The sequence below is a fragment of the Protopterus annectens genome, chromosome 7.part0, assembly GCF_019279795.1.
Source record: "Protopterus annectens isolate FY-2018-M chromosome 7.part0, PAN1.0, whole genome shotgun sequence".
In the NCBI taxonomy this organism is placed as follows: domain Eukaryota; kingdom Metazoa; phylum Chordata; order Ceratodontiformes; family Protopteridae; genus Protopterus; species Protopterus annectens.
Window position 1 is genome coordinate 885949149 of NC_056739.1, and position 17498 is coordinate 885966646.

Below are 17498 nucleotides of genomic sequence, written 5' to 3' on the forward strand. Positions count from 1 at the left end.
TTTTCTGGGGGCTCCTGACTGTTATGGCAAGAAAGACTGAGGAAGTGATGTCGGCTGCCTCCTTTTGTATCGGACGCCCTGATGTCATTTTCAACCGATGGCATTTTTACTTACCTTTGGAATTCTGGCCGACTGAGGGCTACTGGGAGCCGGGTAACCCATTTGTTAGGACTGCAACAGTGAATACACTCGAACATCTACATTTATGGTAAGTGTACACGACTGTACTTTCTTCAGGCCCTGACTAGGGACCCCTTTGAACCATCAGCAACTTGTGACTTGAAACATCTGCTTTGGAAAACCTTATTTTTGGTGGCTATCACTTTTGCCAGAAGAGTCTCTGAACTTCAGGCCCTATTGTGCAAACCTCCATACTTAATTTTTCATAAGGTTAGAGTTGCGCTTCGAAATAATCCTTCCTTTCTGCTCGAGGTTGTATCCAAGACTAATATTAATCAGACTATACAGTTACCAGTCTTTTTCCCAAATTTCTCAAACAAGGGAGAATAAGCTCTCCATTTACTTGACATGCACAGACAACTACATTTTTATCTTCACAGGACTAAAGTATTTAGAAAATCAAGCCAACTTTTTGTGGTGTTTTCTCTCCAGCTAGGTAATCCAGTTTCTAAAGTTACCTTGGCCAAATGGCTTAGAGATTGCATCACATTCATTTATCATTCTAAAGGACTCCAGCTCCCAAAAACAGTTCAAGCCCATTCTACAAGGGCAAGTAGCTACTTCTGCAGTCTTTCATGCCAGAACTCCTTTAGACAACATTTGTGCAGCAGCCACTAGGTCTTCTCATCATGTGTTTATCACTCATTACAAATTGGATCAGGTCTCAAGGGGACGAGCATCCTTTGGCTCTCTGGTGCTTAGGAATATTCTTCCATGAGACCTCTTGAGGCTAAAGTAGCTGGGGACTCTGTTCCACTATCAAGGATTGGGTGAAGATTGACAGCATCAGATAAAGAAGTTAGGTCTTTCCATAACGTTCCATCTGTGTTGTCGATCTTCACTAATCCTTGACATCCCCACCTGCCATCCCCCATCCTGAGACTTTTAGTAGACTGAATTTAGCCCTTGGCTAGTTTCCCTTTAAGGACTCATATTTGGCCTCAGTTAATCTAACTATCATGTATCCATGACCTTTCACGTCTGACTGCCACTCCTTGGCAAACTTGGTCTGAGGTGATCTCTGTGAGGAGCATTATGGGTAAAGCCTAGCTTGAGAATTTGGAGAGCGCGAGCACGGTTTGGAACCAAAACCCTCTGTCTAGGATTGGTGAAGATCGACAAGGCAGATGGAATGTTATGGTAAGACATAACTTCTTTTTTCTGAGTCTTCCCCTGTACAACTCACAGAAGAGTTTCACAGGAATCCCTGACCATTGACACTGATTTTGATGAGGGAAAAGGTTCTCCCAGATCCCACCTTGAGGATGTCTAGTTTGGAGAAATTCTCAAGATTCTCAAACAGAAAGGAAGTTGATCCTTCCAGGTGCCTTCTCTCACGAAATCAGTTTTTCTTGAGGCTTTCAGTTCTGACCCATCTACTTCTTGGGTGGTTTCCCCAGCCTATGAGGTGATAGATCTGATCTCCTCTTGAGTGTGGAAGGAACTGGACACTACTGAGCCTATTCACAAAAAGCCCAACAAGTTTTTGGCTGCTCCCAAAGACCATCCCCATTGGAGTAAACGTCCTGCAATAGTCACTAGAAACCAAAAGGGAGGAAAGAGAATGTGGTTTTGTAAATTCCAGGGCTTTTGCATCTGACAGTTATGGAGAATGAGCTCCCCAAGGCAGAGGGGAAAAATCTTATAATGATGTCGCCCAAGGGGCAGAGGTGGAACACAAAACGAAGACTTTAGGGATCCTTTCTCGGAGAAGCCTTTCTGATGGTCCTGAACAGTTTTCCAACTATCACATTCTGGAGGCAGGTGGGGGAGCTTATCTCTGCACTCAGCAACTTGGACAACCATCACTCAAGACAGATTGGGTGCAGAGGATCATAACCAGAGTCTATTTCATTCCTTTCCACACCTTTCCTTTTTGTCCCAAAAGAATTCCTGATGTTCCACTCTCATTAAGGGAAGAAGCTGCTTCAGAAATAAAGAAGCTTCTAAGAAATCGAGCCATCAAAGAGATCCCCCCAGACTAGAAAGGATATGGAATTTACTCAAGATTATTTTAGTGCCAAAGAAAAATGTGGAGCTAGGGTCAATTTTGGACCGAAGTCATTTGAACAAGTTTGTGAAGCAAACAAAATTCCAGTTGGTCACAGTTCAGTCCATTGTTCCATTACTGAGAAAGAATGACTAGATGTGCTTGATAGATTTTCAGGATGTGTACTACCACATAAAGATGGGTAGATGTTCTAGGAAGTACCATTGCTTATGGCTCTGAGTCAGTCGTTACCATTTCAGAGACCTGCTATTTGGTCTCGCCACAGCCCCCATGTGTTTACCAAGTGTGTGGCAGTAATGGCATCTTGTCTACGACTGTAGGGTTTCTAGATATTCCTGTATTTGGATCACTGGCTCATCACTGCCCATCCCAGGAATCTGCTCATTCAAGTCATAACTCCTTGCTCCGACTGTGCATAGATTTGGGGATTACAGTGAATCTAAAAAAGTCCAAGCTACATCCAGTCCAGTCTTTAGAGTTCATTGGAGTATTTTTGGACTAAAGACTTCAGATAGCAAAACTCCCTCAAACAAGGACTTTCATCCCTTCAACAACACGCTCAAGAAGCCTTATCTCAACAGAAGTCACTAGTGGGACTAATTCTTTGCCTGTTAGGCTCTATGGCATCCTCCATGACATTAGTGCCACTAGCCAGATTCCACATGCAGGTTCTTCAATGGAATTTGGTGGTTCACTGGTCAGTCAGGAAACAGCCCATGTCTTTTTTTATTGATTCTAAGGAATGTCTGCAGTACTCACATATAGTGATGGCTAGAATCTCTGCAGGTTTCATAGTAACTTTATTTCAATATTCCATTCCTATAAGCCTCGGTGACAATGGATGCTTCCCAACTGGGGTGGGGGTGGTGCGGTATTACCTCAGAAAGACAATCCAAGGTACTCTGTCCCAAACAGAGGCCAATCTTTACATCAGTATATTGAAAATAAGAGCAGTCTTCCTAACATTGCAGACTTTTCAGGATTCTCTTCCTTTGGGTATGATATCTGTTCAGACAGAAAACATGGCAGTTGTTTGGTACATCAACAAACAGGGAGGAACCAGATCTTATCTTTTGTGTTGAGAGATCATGAGAATATGGCAATGGGCGATATCTTCTCACCGCTTTCGAATAGCAACTCGTATCCCGGGGAAATCCAATATCCTTGAAGACAGACTGAGCAGGTCTATCCTAGTCCCTCAATCCATTAGTAACAGAGTGGATTTTCAGCTGCTGGGGCTGATCTTTTTGCAATCTCTTCACCTCTCTTTACAACACCAAATGCAACAAGTTCTTCACTTTGGTTCCCAGAGAGTGGAAGTCACCCAGGGACTCTCTGATATACCCTTGGCCCCCAGGACTCCTTTACACCTCCCCCAATGACATTGATTCCAACGTTTCTGCAGAAAGCATCTGCAATGGAGATCACAGTCATCCTCATAGCCCCTTATTGGCCTCGATGAGTCTGGGTTTCCCTTCCACTGGCGTCTTCTTGTCGACCCTTCTTGAGTGCTGGACTCGGACCCAGATCTTCTGTCTCACTCATTGGGGTTACCTAACCCAAACATTTAGTCCCTCAAACTAACCGCATGGTTTCTGCAATTTCAGTGATGGTTTGGTAGTCCAGGTTTTCATCTTCAGTTATCCACAGTTTCTTATACCCCCAAAAAAATCTTGACTAGGAAAATATATAAGAGAAAATGGAAAAGACTTTCTGTTTGGGTGATTAAAAAAAAATGTTGACTTACTCAGCCCCTCTTCCAGCAATTTTTGACTTCCATGTGACGTTTTCCAAAGTGAAGCTAGCTATTTCATAATCAAGGTACAGTTAGCTGCAATATTCTCTTTGCATATGAGTGAAAATCATTCGGCCTTTGCATCTATCAGATTATCTTTAGCTTTCCTCCGAGGTAGTCCTCTGCTTAGATATCCAATCCCTCCATGGGATATTACTGTTGTGCTACAGGCCTTAACTGGAACCCCATTAAATCCTGCTGCTAGGGTTGATCTGAAGATTTTATTAATGAAGACTTTATTTATTATGGGTATCACTTCTGCCAGTAGAATTTCCAAGTTACACTTCCTATCCTCAAGTCCTCCCTACTTAATTTTTCACAAGGACAGTGTGTCACTTAAAACCAGCCCCTCCTTTCTTCCGAAGATGTCTTTTGAATCATCCATTAATCAGTCCATGAATCTTCCAGTGTTCTTCCCAAATCGTTTGAACACGGGCGAATATATTTTGCATTTGCTAGAGGTCCGTTGTCATTCACGTTTTTATTTACATCAGACAAAACTGTTCAGAAAGTCTGATAAGTTGTGTCCTCCTCTAAACTGGAAAATCCAGTGTCCAAAGGCACCCTTTCGCACTAGTTGTCACAGTATATTTCCTTTGTTTATCAAGAAAGAGGGATTGCCTCTTCCTTGGACTCCAAAGGCCCTCTCCATCAAATCTGTGACTTCATCTTCAGCCTTCTCTAGTGTTCCATTTGATCACATATGTGCTGCAGCTACCTCGTCCAGGGTCTGTACCTTCATCTTGCACTACAAATTAAAGATGCACTCCAGAACTAGAGCCTCCTTCAGCTGTGCTCAGAAATATCTTTCTATATGGCCTCCCAAGTGAGAAAGTAGCTGGGGACTCTGTCCTTTACGTTAAGGAATGGACAGAACAGCTATCATTAGATACAAAAGTTATGTACTTGCTCTAACAATAAATCTGTGTTGTCTGTTTCTCTCCTTATTGTTTGTATGCACAGATTTTCTTATGTTTCCATTCCAAGATGATTCTAGCTGACCTTGCCTTGGCTCCTGAAGTTCGTGTCCTCCTCTTTCATTCCCTCTCTCAGCTGGGAGGTGTTTACAATAGCTCACTTGTTTATCTGGCAACATCTTTATAATTTTAAATTCCCTTTTATTGGTGAGCAAACGTGATCTGAAGTAGCTTGATCCTTACACAAGGGATTATGGGTAGGGGGAGGAGCCTTAGTACTGGATGCAAAGCTTAGAAGTGGTCAAATCTGAGGTCGGATCCAAGACCCACACATTGAAGAAGGATTGAAACAGGTAAAACAAATGCATCATTATGGTGAGTACATAACTATGATTATCTCCGTCACAATCACAGCTTTTATCTGTCTACAGCATATACCTGTCTTCTTCCTTACATTGTTGAGTTGCCTTTTTAAGTTTTTGAAAATACTATGAACCAAAGCTAAGTAATTGTGATATTTAAGAACACCACTCACTGAAGCAAAGGGTTTTGTTTCTCTCACATTATGGAATTTTCAGTAGCTAAGGCTGTTTATTAGATTATAGTAACAGATTTTCCTAAATGCACATAGTGCTACTTAATGTGTCTAAAAATGTAAAAGAATCACAGTGAATGCTGAAGTCCCACATTACCCAGTAAACAGTTTTAATTTATGTTTGTGGTGTACATTAATCATGTAAAAATGTCTATTTTATAGTGCCATTTTGAGCATTGAAATGGAATATGATTCTTACTGTACATTAGAAATCAGGCATTCCTCAGTGTTCTTTGCCCTTTGCAGTGTTGAGAATTGTTAACAATTGTGGTGTTGGGGGGAAATACAATAGATAATGTTTCTCACAACATAATGGAAGAAAATCATTCTGCAGTGTCTGTACTTCACTAAGAATGGCTACAAGTGGTATTCTGATTTTTTTTTTTTTCCCTCAGGGCTAAAAGATGCAGAGGGTTGGGAAACAGTACAGCGTGGGCGGCCTGTCCGGCCAAGGTCTGCAACAATGATAAATAAATCAGTAGCGAGTGCTGTACAGATAAGTACAAAAGATGATAGTGATAAAGAAAACTTCCAAAGTGGACCAATGAAAACACAGCAGAACAGTACCAGACCTGTAGATATTAAAATTGAAGATGTGGAGAATAAATCCAAGAAAACAACAGATCTGTCTGAGTCCTCTACTGAAGTAATACAGGTAATTGTCTAGAGATTATATAACTGTTGATCTTACTTTGAAGGGGCCTCGACAGTGGGTGTAACACTTGAATTTCTTTGCATATTCTTGCAGCTCTTCTTTAACATATCAAGTTCTTATGTTTGGGACAAGGCCCCTTAACTTTGGCCTATACTTCATATCTAGCAACTAAAACTAAGTGGTGCTCAGACTTCAGTAATTCCTTTTTTCTAAAATGTTCTGTATGGAATCACTTTCCTTTTTGTTGTTGATGTTTCAGTGTTCAATATTCTTATATAAATTGATATAAGTTCATAGGTTAGTACTAGGCTAACTGCCCTAGTGGGCCATTTTAAGTCTAGCCAGTTATCCCATGTGAGAATCAAACCCTGCACCTTGCGTCTGCAAGATGAACAACTTAACCATTATGCCAACCTTCCACCCCTTATTATGTAACATAACACTCCCATCATGCATTTATTTGAAACCTGCTGGAAATAGAGGAGGAATATCAATATTTTTAAAGACCCAGTTATCTCCCTGCAACCCACAAACTGTATGTATTTCAAATTATCCTAAACACAACAGGTTATCATTTCATGGCCTGGTGTAGATGACATTCCATGTCCAGGGAAAGAGGCAGGAAAGATTCCTAAATGTGTGTACTGAACTATCCATTAACAGACTCAATGGTGATTTCAGCTATCCCTCAATTTATTGGAGCAGCTACACCATAAGGGTTGGGTACTCCTAAAGATTCCTGTACTTAGTAAATGTTAACTTGTACAAATAGTTGACCATCCCACCAGGAAATCAGTTTTCTAGACCTCATCCTTGGTACCACTACATCTATTTGCAATACTCCTTTAGTATCCTCATCTCAGTATATCGTCTCCATTAGGGCATCTAAACTTATCACAACAAACATCTCCAAATTCAATTACGTATTAAAACTGTATGATGACATTTTAAAATTCAACTGCAATATTTTGAGGCCCTGTGTAGTTTAAACTACTGTCAAAAGATTTTGCTCCCATCTAATAGCATAAATCAGGTTGTCCTCGTTAGAACCAAATACATTGCAGAATGTTAAAATAAAGACCCTTGATGGAATGCTAACATTAATAACCTCTGTAATAAAAGCAAACTAAATAAATGCCATAATAAATCAGAAAAATTTGAATCTGTCCCTGTTAAAACGTACATCAGAATGACCAGCAAAATCCCGAAAGTTACCATAATGAAGATCAAATCAGAACACAAATTAAAGTTCACATTAGAAGCCATGGATTAAATATAAATCCTTCTTTAACTTCATCGGACAGTTAAAAATAACCCTTGCTAATGCTCTGAATTAATTTGTAATGGTATTACCCACTCCTAAAGATGCTGATACTATCTAAAGATGCTGATACTATATATGCAGATAAAAGTTGTGCCAACTTCACACCAGAAATAGGCATTGAAGTTCTGAAAAACTCCTGATTACCTTCTTTCACATGATTATTATGAAACTCTTAAACGCAATGTCTGAAGGTAAAATACCACCTTTGTGGGTCCCAGCAGTGTATCTGATTGCTTAATTAAAGAAACCAAACAGCCCGCCCTGAACCCCTTCTAAAACTGTTCAACTTAAGCATTGCCACAGGGCAAGTTCCTGAGGTATGGAAAGCAGCATCAGTATGACTTGCATAAAGGGGATCCATCTAACAGCTTGAGTGCTATAGACTCATTAATATAACAAAACTAATTAACAGAATCATGGAAGTATGCTGCATCTCATTTATAAGCTTTGATATGAAAAATCTTATTCTTGTAGGTCTGCAGTAACATGGTTCTTTCAGTGGGGATCATATTACTTCATTTAGTAAACTTATTTGAGAAAGTCAGGAAGCTGTAAACTGTGGCATTGTACTGTATTCAGCATATGTGGATCTGGCCAAATCCTTTGGCACTGTTTTCATTACTGGAATTGTAAACAAGCTTAGAGACTTAAATATAGACCCCTGTGTTGTACAATGGATAGCAAACTGGCTGACAGAATATATGATGTTCTTTGTGTTTCACTGTTGCAGTCCTGACTATTAGGATTTCCTGCCGTGAAAGCCCTTGGCCAGCCCATATACCAGAGAAATTTCTTTCTGGCTCCCAGACGCCCTGACTGACGTCAGTACATTCAGTTATAAAGGTAGCCAGCTTGTGTTATGATACCAGTCTTTTCTTGCTGCAGAGCCTGAAGCTGTATTCAAGTACGTTATTTGCCTAGGTCCAGGTCACGACTTCATTGGTTGTTGGTTTTGTTCATGTTTCAATACTAGAAACAGTTAGGCATAGGGCTGAGTTTCTCGCTAGATTCCTTAGCCAACAATCTTCTTGCTTGCCTTCCATGGTGTCTGTCAGTTGTACTGAATCCAACCTGCCTAAGCAAAAGAAAGAAAATAAACAAAAGTTTAGGTCATTGGGCAATAATCAATCACCCCCTGCTTCTCCCTCCAGGCTTGTGATTGTTGAACAAGGTGAGGCACTTTTGCAGCCCCCTTCTTTTTCTGATCCAGTAACTCAAGCATCTGTTGAGACCCTTTCGGAGTCCAACATGCCATTGACTCCATCCACTGCTATACAAGCCTCTGACATTGGCTCGTTGGTCAGGTCCAGGGCTGCTCTGTAGTCGTTGGCTTCCGAGGATCAAGGTCCGTCTGGAGATTCTGCAACCAGGTCTTGGCCTACACCAGTCCTGGCACATTTACTCTTGGGCCTAAGGCCTTAGCCACCCCAAAGAAAGCCACTGTCCACAGACCTTCAGTCAGGTCCTCAGGCTGCATTTCTCAGGGGTCATAGCAGGATTTAATCAGGTTAGCAGAGAACCTGCTGTCCATTGTAATATCAAGGCAAGATCCAGGGATTACTTCTCCTAGGAAACCAAACAGAGATGATCCTCAAGTAATTTCCCTGGATCCCATCCCTTCTGAGGAAGACTCTCAACTTGAGAACTCTGGTTCTGAGGAGGGCCCCTCCTTTAACTCCTGAGAGGACTCAGACTCTGAGGAAATCCTCCCTTTAGCTTCACCTCCTGAAGATTTTACTTTTGGAGAGACCCTCCATGCCATGAGGCAACATTTTCAGTGGGAAGCCCAGGAATACCCACAGACAAAAAAAGAGGTTAGGAAATTCCTGGATTTACCTGAACATAAGCCACTGGCTGTTCCACTCCATTCTGGGAGTAGTGGAAGATGTCTTCCAGTAATCTTCCTTTAAACTTAACTCCCTCCCACCTGTCCCTCATAAGCCAGACAGGTTTTACAGGGTCCAAGATTCCCACAAATATCTCTTCAGAATCTTACTGCTGACCCTGAAGTTATCACTGCAGGACAAAAAGGAGCCAGAGCCATTTCCTCTAGGAACCCACTTCCTACAGACAAGAGAGCAGGGCCCTTGACAGGTTTGACAAGAAGGTTTATACATACGCCACCCTTGCCACGAGGGCCCTAAATTGGCAATTTCTTATGATTAAATACCAACAGACTATACTAGAACAGCTTAATCAAAAGGTCTCCATCCTTGAGGACAAAGCCCTCACAAAAGAATTGACTTTGACCTCTGTCATTCCAATGCTCAGGTAGCTAAACATTCCCTCCATTGTGGCTATAATGTTGTGGAAGCATCTTGCAGAGCAGCTACTACTGCATCAGATATTAGGAGACATGCTTGGCTCCTAGAACAAACTCTACCAGAATATGTCAAGTCTAGCCTGTTAGATGCCCCCCTTGACAAGGAGGTTCTATTCTTGTTCTAGGCAGGATAAGTCCTTAAATAGATGGAAGACGAGGCTAAGTCTGTGTAGACAGTAAAAGGTTTCCTCCAGGTACAGTCTGCCAGGTTCAGCAGAAATTTTCCAGTCAACACTGGTCCTTTCCCACCCAGCTTAGGAGTAGGCAGAGGAAACATTAAAGGAATAGGCCACGCAGACAGTGGCAACATTCATAAAGGGGCAGACAATGCGCCTCAGAGGCACCTAAGCAAGGGAGTTCTAGAACCTCGGACAGATGGGTTCTAGACATTATTGCAGATGGCTACAGATACACTTTCAAAGAGCATTTAAAATACTCAGGTTATCCAGGTGTCCCGCAAAATCATAAAACAGAGGCCTTTGCTCAAATCCAGGTACTGTGTTTGCAGGGAGCAGTAGAACCAGTTCCCACTGCCAAGAAGAGAAAATAATTCTCTTCCAGGCTCTTCCTAGTCCCCAGAAAGGAAGGCTTATGGCTCCCCATCTTGGATCTGTCCAACCTCAATCAGTTTCTGTTTGTGCCCAAGTTCAGAATGTTAACCCTCCAAAAATTGCTGCCCATGATATCCCCCCATGCCTTCATGGTCTCTCTAGACGTAAAAGATGCTTGTTTGCAAATCCCTATTTAGGAGTCGCACAGAAGCTTTCTTCGCTTCAGGGCTGGATCCAGTCACTATCAATTTTCTGCACTGCCCTTTGGCTTATCTACAGCACCAAGAGTGTTCACAAAGTGCCTTGCACCAACAATAGACTTCTGGAGGAGCAGGGGAATACAAATCTGTCCTTACCTGGATGACTGCCTCATACAGGCCACAGATCTGGCCAAGCTCCTCAAGGACCTCAAATTCACCCAGGATCTCCTTTCCTCACTGGGGTTCACAGTGAACCTACAGAAATCCCACACTTCACCAACAAAAAAAGATTTTCTTCCTGAGGGCACTTCTGGACTTCTCTATTCAAAAAGCCTTCCTTCCTCCAGAAAAGTCTCCTTCCTGGCAGATTTCTTCCAATTGAGAATTTGCATCTCAGCAAATGACTTTATTCAAGCCCTGGGACACATGGCCTTATGCATCCTCATGGTTCCCCTTGCCAAACTGCACATGAAGAAGCTCCAGTGGTACCTGAAGAATGTCTGGTGCCAGAGCTCACAGTCCGTATAGACCAAGAACCCTCTGATCCGATGCATCAAAACAGTTTGCATGGTGGACGCAAACTTGCTCCCAGAATCAGGGGCTCGCCTTCAAAATTTCCCCTCAGACTCAAACCCTAATCACAGATGCCTCGGAGACGGCATGGGGGGCTCTCTTCCAGAGTCTCCAAACCTAGGAGAAGTGGGATTCCAGATCCTAGGACAGACACATTAACTGAAAGGAACTCGTGGCAGTATTAAAGGGCATATTAATCTTCAAGGAAAAATGGACACCAGGTGTCATGTTTATCGAGATGAACAATACCACATTTATGTGGTATGGTAACCAGACAGGGAGGGACCAATTCTTACCCGCTGTGCCATCTAGCAATACAAATCTGGGAAACACCTCAGTCTATGGGCTTACATCTGATAGCACACTACCTTCCAGGAGTTCAAAATGCTCTGGCAGATCATCTCAGCAGAAACTTGATGGACCCTCATGAGTGGCATCTGCACCCAAAAATTTTCCAGTCCACAACTTGAACATGGGGAAATCCACAGCTGGACCTCTCTGCACCCAAAAAGAATACACACCTGCAAAAATTTTGTACCAAGAGCAAACAAGAGGCAGCTTGGAAAACAGAGGCCTTCTCCTTCCCTTGGACAAAGCATTTCATGTATTCATTTCTCCCATACCCCTTCCTCAGGTTCTATTCACGATAAGAGAAGAGGGCCCAAGAAGCAAGTCTTATAGCTCCGGACTGGCCCAGACAACATTGGTAACCCCTCCTCTTCAAACTTACCAACCAGAGCCCATGGCTACTCCGTCAGAGAGGAAATCTCCTCACCCAGAATGAGGGGAGCATTGTACACCCTAATCTGCATACCCTCAACCTTGCAGTGTGGATGGTCCCACAAAAACACAATGGTGTTGGCCTAAGTAAACAAGTGCTAGACATTCTCAAAGAATCTAGAAGGCCTAGCACCAGGAAGTCATACTCAACTAAGAAAAGATCCTGTATTTGGTGCAAAGATCACCACCTAGATCCCAGATCAGCATGTTTCCAGCATCCTGGAATACCTGACTGGCCTTCTGAATCAGGGACTATCTCATTCCTCCATTAAATTCCATGCTTCTGCCATCTCTGCATATGGGCCCTGTCACTTTCCCCTTTCTCCCATCCGCTATTAAAGCAGTTTCTTAGGGGAGTAATCCACATTAGACCACCCAGAAGGAAACCACCTCCTCCTGTGACCTTAATTTTGTGATCGAGAAACTGACCTTGCCCACTTTCAGCCAGAATTTTCTGCGAACCTAAAGTTCCTGACATGGAAACAGTTCTATTATTTCAGCCAGGAGGGTCTCTGAGTTGCAGGCCCTCAGGACAATAGAACATTGCTTTGTCTTCAAGCAATTTTTCAGGGCATCCGCAATGTGAGAGCCAGAAAGAACTTTCTGTGGTAGTTGGGTCGGCTGAGGTCTTTCATGGCAGGAAATCCGAATACTCAGGACTGCAACAATGAATACACTCTAACATCTACATTTATGGTACGTGTACACAACTGTCCTTTGTTATTATCAGATGCCACCTTGGAAAGTGAAAAAGTGGGATAGTGGTGGTCCTTAGAGGTATGTACTGGAACACTTCTTGTTCATCATCATCCTATCTCCAAACCACTAACCCATATGTATGGCTAACTAAATTTGCTAATGTCTGCAACCTGGGTGTTGTCTGACTCATAGTCTGATGCCACATAAACTACAACAAATGTAAACCATATAAATTCTTGAAATACAAAGAAGTGTGCCACTGTCATGGTTGACAAAAAAAAATCACAACTGCTTACAGTATATACTGTACACCATTCCAGAGTGATTTGTTCATCAGAGAGCTTGGCATTTTTGTAGACCACTCCCTATCCTTTTAACATTCTGTAGCATCAGTAGGCGGGGAATCCTTCTGTCTAGCCCAGTTAATAACTAAGGGTACCTCATCCAGGTCAAAAGTTATCATTCTATGTACCATAACCTGATCATGCCAGTTATAGAATATAATGCCCTTTTAGTATGTGTCTATCTAAAACACACCTAGAAAGATCCCAGAGGTTTTTAAATGAAAAACAAAATGCCAAACTAAAGACCCTGTGCTTGCTGCATGATGATTTGTGTGCATCATTCTGTGCTGTTACAGCCTAAACCTCCTTGATCTCTTACACTTCCAGAAAACAGATAGTACATATTAATTAGCACTTCCCTCATGACTGGGATAATCTTTCAATGTTAAGTTGTCAATCTCGCCTTCATTCTTGCTTGATGGGTTCGAGCCGATCCTCGGCTCCGACTGCACTTGCTTTAGCTCGAGAACTCCTTTTACCAGCTCGAGGCAGCCCCATATCCCATGATGCAAGGCAGGAAGTACCCAGATCTCGCTTCGCTTGGGAGGTCTTCTCTTTACCAGCTCCTGGTAAGTAATTCACTTTGTGACTTTTAAGCCCCTTTTACTTAAAACTTTTTATATTTGATAGTTTAACTTTAAACTTAATTTTCTGACAGAAATCCCTGTCTCTTTTAAATTTTTTTAGTCAGTTAATTTCCTTTCCCATCCCCCTGTTAGGGTGTGTGTGTTGGTTTAATTTACTATATCCTTTTGGGATTAATTTAATTTAATTGGACTGGTGTGTGTGTGTTTTGGGCACCATGTCTAAAGAGAGGTTTCAGGTTTTAAGAAGTGTGACTCGTGCTGTCAGAAGATGTCTCTGACAGACGGTCACACTTGCCTGTACTGTTTAGGCCCTCTTCACCTGCAGGACTCCTGTGCTATTTGTCATTCCTTCAGCCAGAGAGTCCTGCAGGAGAGAAGAATAAGTTGATTCTGAGGGTCTTCTTAGCCGGAGGGCTCTCCGCTAAGTCGGCCCCACAAAATCAACAAAATCTGCCAAGACCCAGGCTTCTGGTTCTAAGCCTGTGGCCTCGCGACCAGATAGAGTCGAGATCGGCTGGAGCCGATTCTGGATCTACTAAACCTTCGCCGATGGCTATCGGTGCGAATCTGACCACTGTGGGGTCGGTTCCGGCTCCGACACCCATGTGGCACAGGCATCGGTGTCGGCCCGATCGGCTCCGACACCGTTATTTGGTGGCTGTATCGGCCCGGCTGGAGCCGATACATCGGCTCGAGAAATCGGTGCCGACAGGATCAATAATATCGGCTCCGATGACCCATTCCAGGAAGAGATCGAGGTCTCCTTCCTTGGAGCCCTCCCCTCTTCTATCGGAGCCATCGGAGCCGATCTTCAAGGTCGCCCAGGTTGTCAGACCATGACCTAGAGAGAGTGGTCAGTAGATTGCTCAAGTCACAGGTACTGGCCCAAATGCTACACAGTCCGTCTCAGCAGACTGTTGGTCCACCCGTTACAGTTCCTCCTTCAACTCTACCCCAGAGTTTGGAGTTGGAGTCTTCGGGCAGGGTTACTGCTACGGCTGGAGGACGGATACCCCTTCTGTTCCTTCAGCCCCTACTCTTCTTTAGAGGATTCGGTGGTCGAATGGTCTCCTCCGAGGGGTGAGTGGCATCGGACCCTTGTCCTTCCCCTTGGAGCACATCTGCCTCGGAGACTTCCTTTCGGTGGCCCCTGAGTTCCTAGCTCTTGGAGCGGGTCTCTCGGACCTGCCTGGGAGGGAGCATTCGAGGTGATGAAGAGTGTACTGGCCACTGGTATCAGTCAGCAGTCTCTTCCGTAGCTCCTCCCTCTATTGTACCTGTTGACATCTCTGCCACTTCTCTTGCTACAGGACCCAGAGATCCTCCGCCTCAGGTTTCCCCATTGAATTTCCCCTCTTCCGAGGATTCTCCTGATGTTTCGGGAGATCCTCCTAGGAAGAGGACTTGTAAGAGGAAGCATGTAGACTCCCTGAGTCTGTCACTTGGATACTGACTTTGATGAGTCAGAGGGATCCCCTAGATCGAGGATGTCTCCTTCTCAGACATCCTAGAACTTCTGAAACAGAGGAAACTGGCCCTCCAACAATCCCTCTGAGGATGAGTCAGTATACCTAGAGGCGTTTGGATCTCGGCCCTCCACCTCCTGGGTGTCTCCGCTTCGACCCCTTATGCAGGTTATAGCAAAGGCGTGGACAGCTCCTGACTCTGTAGAGCCAGTCCCTAGGAGGCCTTCTAAATTTATAACTGCCCCTAGTGACAAACAATTCCTTACAAAGGGTGTCCCCGCTGATGCCATGGTGGTGGCTGCCACCAAAAAGGAACTTGCAGATCCCATCCTCCTAATAAGGACTCTAGGACCATGGATCAAGCGGATGTTTTCCTCAGCGACCTTGCTTTCGCTGAATTATCTTTGTCACTTCACCAGACTCCAGAGAGATATCCTGAAGGAGCTGGGAGAAGTAGTTCAGGATCCTACAGCTGCAGGGGCCCAAGAAAAGATTGCTTCGCAGCTAGGAACCCTCAATTCCATTGCTAACTCCTCCATGCGGCTAATATCTTATGCTGCTGATGGCACAGGTGTGGCTCTTAGACGCCAAGCCTGCTATGTGATTTTATGGATCCTTTAAGGCCCTTCACAAATTCTCCCTTTGATGGGTCAGCTTTGTTTGGCCCTCAGGTGAAGGAAACCTTGACCAGGTGTGAGCAGGACGGCAAGACTCTTTCTGCTGTTGGAGTCCGTTTTCCACCCCTTCTAGGCCTTATCCCAAAGGACAGAAGGGTGGGAAGATGTGGTTCCGAAATCCCAAGGAGTCACGCCTTCACGTGGTCAGTTTACCCCTAGAGGCAGAGGGGTAACAACAACAGACGCCGCCTAGAGGCAGAGGGGTCCGAAGAACCAGGGCAACAGGGAGTCTCTTCCTGAAAAGCCTTTTCAGCATCCCTGAGGTGTTGCTGTCCCTCCTTGGAGGCAGTCGGGAAGATTATCACTGTACCCAGAAGCCTGGCATTCCCTCACTCAAGACAGATGGGTACAGTCGATCATATCCAAGGGTTACATAATTCCTTTCGAGGAAAGTCCCCCCTCAAGTTCCCTTCCAGATGTACCACCGGTCTAAGGGACATTGCAGAGTTAGAGATCGCAAAAACTACTGCAAAAGAGCCATTCAGCCAGTCACAATAGACCATTCAGAGCCGGAATCTACTCAAGGTTCTTTTTGGTCCCCAAAAGACGGGAGACTGGAGACCAATATTGGATCTCAGCAGACTCAACAAGTCTGTCAGGAAGACAAGATTCAATGGTCACTCTTCAGTCAATTCTGCCCTTCTTACAGAAGGACAACTGGATGTGCTCAATAGATCTTCAGGATGCGTACTATCACATCAAAATTCACAGACGCTCCAGGAGATTTCTCCGCTGGGGTCCAGTCATTTCCAGTTCAGAGCCCTGCCCTTTGGTCTCACTACAGCCCCCAGAGTGTTCACCAAATGCATGGCAGTGGTCACGGCTCACCTGAGACGCCAAGGATTCCAGGTGTTTCGACTGGCTCCTGTCAGCCACCACCAGGCATCAGCTTATACAAGCCAGGGATTACACAATAGACCTTTGTTCTCATTTGGGCATCTCAGTCAACTCGAAAAGTCATCCTTATCGCCCTGCCAGTCTATTACCTTCATAGGCTAAACTTAAACACTGTTCGGATGTCAGCTACCCTTACAGAACAAAGAGTTTCAGACATTCAGACTCATGTCAGGATCATTCTGGCCAGCAAAAGGTACAGGCCAGAATGGTTCTAAAGGTATTAGGTCTTATGGCTGCGCCATCACTCTTCTTCCCCTGGCTCGATTCTACATGCGCCTCCTTCAGTGGATGCTGTTCACACAGTGGTCATACCAGCAACTCCCAATGCGTCACCAGATTCTGGTGACACAAACATGCAAAGAACATCTTGCTTGGTGGATCACATCGTCTCAGGTTCACCAAGGCAGGTGCTTTGTACCTCCGTCCCGATAGCCACTGTCACCACGGATGCCTCCCTGATCGGGTGGGGGTCATTATCAGGGCAGGATGGTTCATGGGACGTGGCAACCGCTCGAGTACCATCTGCACATAAATGTCCTGGAGATGAGAGCAGTGCTTTTAACGTTGCAAGCCCTCAACGACTTTCTTCCCGTAGGGACAATTGCAGTCCACACAGACAACATGTCTGTAGTTTGGTATATCAACAAACAGGGCGGAACCAAGTCCTACCCTTGTGTCGAGAAGCTCAGACTATGGCAATGGGCGATCTCCTCTCATCGGTTTCTGGTAGCAACGATATCCCTGGGAAAACCAACATTATAGCGGACAGATTGAGCAGAGCTATTCTCATGCCTCACAGTGGTCTCTCAAGCAATCCATAGCGGAAGAGATTTTTCTGGAATGGGGTCGTCCATGTTGCGATCTTTTGCTACTCCCCAAAACAGCAAATGTCCAGACTTCTTCAGCCTCTTCCTCTATCAGGCC

At 44.2% G+C, this 17498-nt stretch overlaps 1 protein-coding gene across 1 annotated transcript in view; it reads left to right on the forward strand.

Moving 5' to 3' along the window:
• Positions 1–17498, forward strand: part of SCAPER (S-phase cyclin A associated protein in the ER) — a gene marked incomplete in the record, with an annotated part of 4815867 nt that overhangs the window by 1227264 nt on the left and 3571105 nt on the right. The window contains 1 exon segment of the mRNA XM_044077465.1: positions 5894–6153. Coding sequence (XP_043933400.1) covers positions 5894–6153 — 260 coding nt within the window.